The 9,398-nt window shown below is 37.8% G+C and overlaps 1 protein-coding gene across 3 annotated transcripts; it reads left to right on the forward strand.

The window, feature by feature from the left end:
- The first annotated feature begins 872 nt into the window (after positions 1-872).
- On the forward strand, positions 873-5,868 carry LOC103490437 (chloride channel protein CLC-e). Of its 3 annotated transcripts, none has more exons than XM_008449929.3 (7): positions 880-2,180; positions 2,339-2,774; positions 3,106-3,306; positions 3,427-3,893; positions 4,362-4,922; positions 5,140-5,336; positions 5,471-5,868. In XM_008449929.3, exons 1-7 carry the CDS (start codon positions 1,674-1,676, stop codon positions 5,502-5,504), a joined length of 2,403 nt encoding a protein of 800 aa, XP_008448151.2. In that variant the 5' UTR covers positions 880-1,673; the 3' UTR covers positions 5,505-5,868. The 3 variants fall into 3 exon arrangements, with proteins under 3 accessions (XP_050947578.1, XP_008448151.2, XP_050947579.1); XM_051091622.1 differs by having other exon boundaries at positions 884-2,088; XM_051091621.1 differs by lacking the exon at positions 5,471-5,868 and having other exon boundaries at positions 873-2,180; positions 4,362-4,908.
- The last annotated feature ends 3,530 nt before the right edge of the window (positions 5,869-9,398 follow it).

The following is a 9,398-nucleotide window of genomic DNA, read 5'->3' on the forward strand; positions in this document are numbered from 1 at the left end:
CTTACGTTTTAAGTTTTCCTTCCCCAGATAATAAGGCGTTGAGGCCAAGTTCAGAAGGATAAAGAGAAGCAGTTAGGCATTAAGACGTTGAGCCACACGTTCTAAAATTTGGATATCAAGTTTTACTTTAGGCATTGAAGACCTGAAGTTTGTAGTTAATGTTAAGAAAACTTGTATTCTGTATTGAACGCATATTGTTAAGTGAATGAAAGACGTTTTCTTTTGTTATAACGCATTGTGGTTCTTATCGCTTAGTAGTTTAAGAATTTAAGTTTAGGTTAAGTGTTAAGGTTAAGGTTGAGCGTTTTGGTGTTTGCTTAAAGGCGTTAGGGCTGCTTAAGTCATATTTATGTGTCGTAATGCGAGGGTCAGGATGTGTTGCGGGATAGGGCCTGCTATTAGAGATGATTATTGGAACCCAAAATTGGTCATCAGAGTTGGTCAAGCAAAGGTGGTTGTCAGAGATGGTCACCACAATATGTCATTGGAGGTGGTTGTTGGAGCCCAAAATCGATCATCGGAGTAAGACGTGTGAACGTGGTCGTCAAAGCTGGTTCTCGGAGTGTGGCAATGAAAATCATCAATGGTGGTTGATGGTTAAACCCATTGGAACCATTAGGAAGAATAGAGGGCGCTAGGGCGGAGGTGAGTTGGTATAATATACCAACTGAATTCCACCAACATGTAAAGCTAGTGGGCCAAACAATGAGTTGTTATATTAAACCAACTGAATTCATCTCTTGTTGGTGTGCCAAACATCTTCTTATGGTGTTGTCGGATATATGAATAATATTTGGAGAGATTGTACCATATACTTGGTATGGTAGAAAGCTTGAAGATTTAGCTAAGGTTTGTTGGGAAATTAAGTTTATTTTAGAAGAGAGGTTGACTGGAGGAATATTGACACGAAGTCTCCTTGTCCTTAGATACCTTATCGTGAAACGGCATATTGTTAGTGAATGGGCAGTCAGTCACTCACAGCCACCATATCTCTATGAACAATGTCGACGCCTCGCACCCTATAATCGCCCAGTGGCACACAATAATCAGTCACACCCTTTCCTTCCTCTTTCTGTTTCTTTTGGGGGTTTCATCCTTTGAAAGCAACTCCGTTATTTCTTGCCCAATTGGGACTTTATCCTCAACTGTCATCCCTTCTGCACATCACCCGTTCGATCATACAGCTTTCGGGTCTCTAGTTTCACCCTGAAATCCAGAAACGGTTTCTGGGTATTCATATTTCGGTTGAAAGGTTCTGAATTGTACAAAATTCCCATATTTTGAAGCTTCTGCTTCTTCCTCTGTTTACTTCACCTTGTTCAAAGTAACTGTTTCACTCTATTTTTCATATTTTCCATATACTCTTTTCTTAGGCAATATTGTCCATATACTTGAATCATGCAGGTATAGCCTTTTCTTCCTGAATCTATAAATACTCTTTTCACCTCTAAATTTATTTGATCCATTGTCGTATTTCTTATCCATATTTTTTAAAAACCAAAGCAGTTTTGAAAACTAATAAATGGAAGCAAATCAACTCCTCTTCAAAAGCCATGGAACTGTAGTTGGTGGCTCGCTCTGTCTCAAACTTATCCACCCAAGTTCGTCTGGATAGAGTTATATTTCATCTTCATAGTACATTCACACATAGTTAGCCGAAGAACTCTATGTGAATGATCATATCGATAATTGGAGCTTTCGATTCCATGGGATTAAAGCTTAACAATGCCCCTAATTACCTTGGTCTTTCCTCCCTCCCTTCTGCTTCTTTCAGCTCCAATTTCTCAACTCTTACCTTCTCTTCCTCAATTTCTGCTCTACATGATCTCAGTAATCCCATCTCTAATGGACTTAAAAATTGTGCAGTGGGTAATAGGAGTTACGACAGTTTATTGGGTCTTCATTTCTCACTTCGCCCAAAACGAACTGCATCATATTTTAGATCAATTTCTGCCCTGCCCGGAAGTGAAGAATCTGAATCTCCCATTTCTGTTAGCAGCAATGCCGCATTTAGTATAAAACAGAGTGAAGAAGAAGAAGAAGAAGAAGAAGATGATGATGATGATGCTGAAGAAGAAGAAGAAGAAGGTATTCCCTATGGAATTGGGAGTTCAACAATAATATCGTCGTGTTTCGTTGGTCTTCTTACGGGCATTGGTGTTGTGCTCTTCAATAACGCAGTACTTCGTATACCCCAACTTTCTTCTATCTCTGTTTCTTTTATAAACTTGGCAGTAGTACCACATAATTAACAAGGAAAGTTGAAAATATTCCTCTGCTGATTGTCTTGACAACTTCAATTTTTAGAAATTTATTGTGATTTTTTGAATGATTGAAGGTGCACGAGATACGTAATTTTTCCTGGGATGGAATTCCTAATAGAGGGGCATCTTGGTTAAGAGAAATGCCCATTGAAGATATATGGAAACGAGTTATCCTGGTTCCTGCATCTGGGGGAGCTCTTGTTAGCTTCTTGAATCTGCTTAGAGATGCTACAGATGTAAAAGTGGACCAACCTCAAGAAGGAGATGATCCTTCCACTAAATTTGGCGTCCCAATTTCCATTTCTAACAAGTTAAAGGTTGCATTGCAGCCTTTCCTAAAGGCCATTGCTGCTTCTGTAACCCTTGGTACTGGTAACTCTTTGGGGCCAGAAGGTCCTAGCGTCGACATTGGTACTTCTGTTGGCAAGGGTATTTCTACTGTGTTTGAGAAGAATTCTAGAACAAAGCTTTCTTTGATAGCTGCTGGATCAGCAGCTGGAATCTCGTCTGGTTGGTCTCTCTCTGTTATATGCTGGTTGTTTGTTGATTGATGATGGATATAAAGTATTTTCTGCAATATAGTATGCCTTGGCTACATTATAGGCTAAGAATGTTATGAATCATAAAATTTAACAACTGGTCTCATAGGCATTTCTTTCTATAAAATGTTTTAAGTACCAGTGGCTGTGATAAAACAAGCAGACATTTGATTCTTTTTTACGTTGTGTTTCTAAAGAAAATTTGTCCACGTGTTGGTCTTTTTATGCTGTCTTATTTAGTAGACGGTGGCAAGGAACTCTTTTCTATTTCCTCCATTGAAGCTATTTTTCGATCTTGTCAGGGTTTAATGCTGCAGTTGCCGGTTGTTTTTTTGCTATTGAATCAGTCTTATGGCCATCTCCTGCTGATTCGACCTTTTCTCTCACGAACACCACTTCAATGGTTATTTTAAGTGCTGTTATAGCTTCTGTAGTTTCTCAAGTTGGTCTGGGAGCAGAGCCAGCATTCAAGGTCCCAGTTTATGATTTTCGCTCGCCAAGTGGTAAAATAATATTTTCAGCTTGGAAGTTAATTTTGCACAAAAAAATGAACAATCAATATTTCCCTTTTAGAGGGTATAGTTGACCAGAAAGACTATAAGAGCTATTTAACTCATTTTCAGAGCTTCCACTATATCTCTTGTTGGGTGTCCTCTGCGGCTTGGTTTCATTGAGCTTTTCTAAATGCACATCTTACCTGCTTGCAACCGTCGACAAATTTCATAAGGACTTTGGTGCACCGAGAGCTATGTTTCCTATTCTAGGTGGCTTCACTACTGGACTGATAGCCTTGGCATATCCTGAAATTCTATATTGGGGTTTTGAGAATGTTGATCTTTTGTTGGAATCTCGGCCATTTGTGAAACCCCTTTCAGCTGAATTATTGGCTCAGCTTGTTGTCATCAAGATTTTGGCCACCTCTTTGTGCAGAGCATGTGGACTAGTGGGAGGGTATTATGCACCATCACTGTTTATTGGCGCTGCAACTGGAATGGCATATGGGAAATTCATTGGCCTTGCGCTCTCTGAGCCCAACTCTGTACTTGACTTCTCTATTTTCGAAGTGGCGTCACCTCAAGCTTATGGATTGGTACTGCTCTATATCATTGTATTCCTTAAATCTCACAGTTTTGTAGTCATTTTTGTGGGACAAGTACTACACATATACCTTGCATTGATTTGGTTCTTTTACTGACATTAGGAACTTCCAGAAAACAAGTCAACTAGACAAGAGCTCCCTTTACAAACTAACATTGTGCCATTTTAGTTATTTTCTAATTTTCTTCAGTAATAACTAAGAAATGGCCGCCAAGGTACTTGTGTTTGATATTTGAGATGTAATGTAACCCAACTAATTGCATTATTATTTTTTTGAGAGAAAACTAATTGCATTAATTTACTCGTTTGGTATCTACTTTCCTAGATTAAGAACTGTTTAGTTTGTGAGTGCTCGCTCTGTATAGTCCTTCTGCCTAATCTTTTGTTTTCTAATACCTACACTTTTTCTGTTAACCTAACCTGCAATGAGTATTTACAAAACAAAGTGGTTTAATTGCAGGTTGGAATGGCTGCTACTCTTGCTGGGGTTTGTCAGGTGCCTCTTACTGCTGTTTTGTTGCTTTTTGAGTTAACACAGGACTACCGAATTGTTCTTCCTTTACTTGGGGCCGTGGGAGTTTCATCGTGGATAACTTCTGGGCAGAAAAGAAAAAGAAGTTCCCAGCAAACAAAGAAGCTTTCCTCAGGCAAAAGTCCTAGTACTCAGCAATCTACAGCATATGATAGTAATGCAAACAACCAATCTTCTAATTATGCAGAGGATGGACAGACAAATTACCCAAATGATCTCTGTGAAATTGAAAGTACGCTTTGTGCATATGAATCTGATAGCGAAACTGTAGAGTTGGAAAGGAAAATCTCCGTGTCTGAAGCCATGACAACGAAATACATAACCATCTTAATGGGAACTTGCCTCGTAGAAGCAGTAAATCTAATGCTTGCAGAGAAGCAGTCCTGTGTATTGATCGTGGATGAAGGGAATATCTTGATTGGCATATTAGAGCTTGAAAACATTCAAAAGTTGAGCAAAAATGCTAAATCAAGAGGTGAACAACTAAAGGTGATATACTATTTCATTTGACACCAACAATCTACATCTTTAGCCATTTCAGCCTAAGAATAATTGATCTGAAAGGGGTTCATCAAGTCCAAAACTATCCGAAAGAATCTTTTGTCCCAATTTGAACCTCACTTACAGAATATAAGAGATATATTTTTACTTCTATGACAAATCGATCTGTAAACATCCAAACTTGACAACTTAATTTGTTGGACAGGATGTTGTAGTTTCTGAGATTTGCTCCCTGGATGGAAAAATGTGTCGAGTACCATGGACGGCAACTCCAAGTATGGATATTCTAACAGCTAAAATGATAATGAAGAATCTTGGTGTGACCCAAGTTCCAGTGGTGAGAGATCAGATGGGCTACCTTGTGGGTGTTTTAGACTGGGAGTGCATTGATCTCACTTGCAGGTATGTTCAAAATTCGAAAGGTTGGATAGTACATATCACACCAAATTAAAAGTAGAATTGGTAGTGAAACTTAATTCACAAATTTGGAAGTTTCTTTATTAACGATATTCCACCATTTTTCTGTGTCGAAGCAGAATTCTTGCAACAAGAGAATCCCTGGGCCGATGATGATTTTTACTGCTAAAACTATTGAGTTCAGAGCAAAAACAAGTGGAGTGATTCAGTACATAGAGAACACAAATCATAATACAACTTCTAGTTGAATCCTTCTTTATTTCTTTGGAAGCAAACCACACCACACTAAACACAGGTTTTGTGAAATGGGTTAGGTGAGCTGAGGATCTAGGCCCACTACTACTTTTGCAGCCCAGGCAGTAGCTCAATCACATTATGGCATGTGCCACGTCATCCATTCCTCCCTCTTTTGGACATTTAGAAAAACTAGAAATTACACGTGCACCATAAAAGTTCTATTTTTTACTTTTTCTATATTTAAATGTTGATATACACCATTTTTTTCCTTTTTGAATAAGTTTTGTGCTTATATTAATTATATATGTTAAGTAATTTGAATCTTCATTGCACGGAGACAAATATTACTACTAGAAATAATAGGCTTCATCCTTGATGAAAGTTCATGGATAGTTAAGATTTACTTTACCCTAATTTTTTATTTTTTAATTAGGCTCATATTGCCTATAAATCTTTCCCTTCTATATCTTTTTTAATATAAGAAAATAATAAGAACAAAATATCGTGGTTTTTTCATGGTATTTGGGTTTCCAAGTAAATTTGCGTGTTGTTTGTCTGTAGTTTCAATATGGTATTAGAGAGGGACATTGAGCAAACCCTAGACAACATAAATAGTAATGGAAATCAAATAAAGGAGACAACTATCGGTTTTAGCGTCGTAGTCAATACTCGGATTAGTGTTGCAATTGACGAATAGTTCCATTGCCTTCAGACAAATTGGAAAATGTAATTTTGATGATTCTGTTGTCATCCACTCCACCAAACACCTCTCACACGCCGCCGTCAGAGCTACACATGCTAGTTCATCCTCCTCTGATAGTGTTAGTCATCCCATCTGTGCAACCATCTTCTTCATCTGCGGCCTATATCGCTTCTCACGCCCCAATTCATGTACTGTCGCCTAATTCCGGTCAACCACCACTGCTTCTACCGTCAAATCTGTATGTCTTGCCACCCACTTACCTTAGTTATCATCTTGATGTTAAGAATTCTCAAATTCACTCAACATTTGAGGTTGGTGAATCTTCGACAAACTCCGACCTTAACATGCAAGCTTCCTCTTTAGGAATAGCTCAACAACAACTTGAAGGGCTTCAACAACAGATTGCAGAAATTGAGGCTACCTTAGGGACGACATCCAACACTCTTGCACCAATGTATTTTTAGAATTTGGTAATCTCCTTTCCCACTTTATCCTCTTTTTATATGACTAATATAGTGACACATTCTACATAATATCTTTCTAGGGAAAAAGTTGAATGACAATAACTATTTCTCATGATCTGTGAGGCCCTAATTTAGAGAAAGGAAGTTCTGCTGAAAAGATCTTTGTTGGGAAGCTATCCCAGATAAGTATGACATTCTGTAAGGAAGGATGGGAAAAGATCAGAAAAGTGAAGCGAAAGAAATGCTTAAGTTTAAGTTCTATCGCAAGAAGGCAACCAACGTGATAAGAATAAGTTGGCGAGGAAGAAGCATCTTGTCAAGATGACTTGATAACTTGCTGAGGGAAGTAAATGTCTTTTGCTTCCCGAGAAGATAACAGGGTCAGACGATTAAAGAGTTTGGCTTCTCAGGAGTTAAGGTGTGAGTCGAGAAAGTCAAATTGCTCATGATGGTTAGCCTATCTGTCAAGTTTGGGTTGGCTGCATGGTGTCACGAGCATGCTTGTCCAAGGTGTTGTTTGCCTATGACTGCACGACGAAATACCCCCAAATCACTTTGTCTTTATGTCCTGTACATAATTAAGTCTATTACTTTCCTTTTTATGTCGCCGACCTAGGGTGTGATGTTCCAACATTTTCATATGCAAGCTTGTCAAGGCTAAAAATGTTCAAAATGTAGTTGAATCCCCGATCAAGCCTTGTCGCACTCTTTGCAAGCTACGATTTTCTTGGCAATTGACAGTCTTTAATGCCTTCTTTTATAATGTTTTCAATGATTTCATTTCTCTCTCATGTTTTATAAAATAATTTTCTTAAAAACATGAAGGGAGACTACATCATACCACGAGTATGTCTGTGATTTTTGAATTTTATACGACTGACTTGTTGATCGAGTAGAACAAGTGCCGCCCAATCATGTTTGAAAGGTTATGATTGTGACACATGGTGTGATCAAGCAGTAAGGTGACACATATGGGAAATCACTATAAATAGGACCAAAGGCCAAAGGGAAAAGGTCGTTCGAAAGTGTTAGAATTCTCAAACAAAGATGTCAAAGGGAAGTCCGAAATGTTGAATGGCCGGATGAGAGAACCGCTGGGCAAGAAGAGGAATCAAAAAGCATAGAAGGAAGGGGTTGAGGCTAAGTATTTTCGTGAGTCATTCTTATAAATGCATAAATGTTTCTGATTGATAAACAAGATTTAATTTCTATGTGATTTCAAAGCTATTATTTACGGTTAAATGTTTTCTATGTTGAATACGAATTGTGAAAAAATGGTTGTTTTGAGTAAGCTTTTGTAAACAAAATCTTTGTTGATCTTTACCAAAGGATGATATGTTTTACGAATGATTTTCCTAATAGTGTGTTATGTTTGTAAGCTGTTATTGAAATGATGTATTCTATTGTTGATCATCTAAAAATGTCCTATTATTGATGTTTATTATATGATATTTTTGCTGTCGTAATTGTATGTAAGGGGAATAAGTGGGGGGGGGGGGGGCTAACCCTTCTGTTTTCCATAATGGTTTGTAATGAGAAGAGATAAGATCTATTGCAAGACGGTGGTGAAAATCCCAGGTAACTTACGCGACATTGGTTGAATGTGAATCCCAAGTCTAGGTGTGGGGAGAATTCCAGGTCGGGGTAAGTTGTGACGTGTTCTTGATGTTAGACTTTGATGGAAATCTCAGGTAACTCGTAAGAAGTTGGTCAAATGTGAATCCCAAGTCTTGGCAAGGGAGAATTGTGCATCCTCTCCCAAACTACCTACTAGCTTACCTCGAAAGAAGACGTGAAGTCAACAGACATCGCTATCCTCTAACGATACCTATTGACCCTGCTGAACTATTAAACCTGGTAGACTTGCTATTTTTATACATGAAATGCCATTTATGCACAAAACACAACGGAATGGTAATAGATCCATAAGCACATACGTGTACCGATACCTTAACTCATCCACTTGAAATATTTACCTGGATAGAATATTTAAAACTCAAGACATACAAATTTACAAAGTAAATTGATATGCATGCCTAACTTAAAGTTCGACAACTTCAGACATATATACAGCTATACAGACACAATATACAACTTTGCCCATGTATTGGAAGTAAATGTAAAACTAGTAGCAGACTATAACAGAGTTTCAGAGTTTCAAGTGTTGGGAGCTAAACCTCCACCTGAAAAGTGAGAAAACATTTTAAAGGTGAGCTTATAAGCCACGTGTGTGAATGGTTATAAAACTGTTATTTGACAATTTTGAGCATGTGATAAATCAACATTAAATAAATAAATATGTAAGCAAAGCGTTAACCATAAACATTTTAAGAGAACAACTTATTCAAATCTTCAATATGTATATTTATAAAAGCTAGCAAGACATTTACAACTAACATGACAACATTACGTTGTAAAGGGCATACCCAGTACAACCAACATTTATTAACTCTACAATGTAGTAGAGCCCGCCCAATGTCATGAACATGCTTATTCAGGGGGTTGCTTGCCTATGGTCGCATGTCCAAATACCCTTAATTTATCTTGTCTTTATGTTTTCTTTATTGTTTAGTCTATTACTTTCATTTTCATGTCACTAAGTTAGAGTGTGACGTTTCGGCATTTTCATATGCAAGCCTGCTA

Source organism: Cucumis melo, chromosome 11 (genome assembly GCF_025177605.1).
Source record: "Cucumis melo cultivar AY chromosome 11, USDA_Cmelo_AY_1.0, whole genome shotgun sequence".
NCBI classification, from domain to species: Eukaryota; Viridiplantae; Streptophyta; class Magnoliopsida; order Cucurbitales; family Cucurbitaceae; genus Cucumis; species Cucumis melo.

Bases quoted from the DNA above. Each gene is read 5' to 3' on its own strand.
- LOC103490437 (XM_008449929.3), top strand. From the start codon at position 1,674: ATGATCATATCGATAATTGGAGCTTTCGATTCCATGGGATTAAAGCTT. The intron at 2,181-2,338 runs GTACTTCGTATA...GAATGATTGAAG, and splicing joins TTGTGCTCTTCAATAACGCA to GTGCACGAGATACGTAATTT. The intron at 4,923-5,139 runs GTGATATACTAT...TTTGTTGGACAG, and splicing joins CAAGAGGTGAACAACTAAAG to GATGTTGTAGTTTCTGAGAT.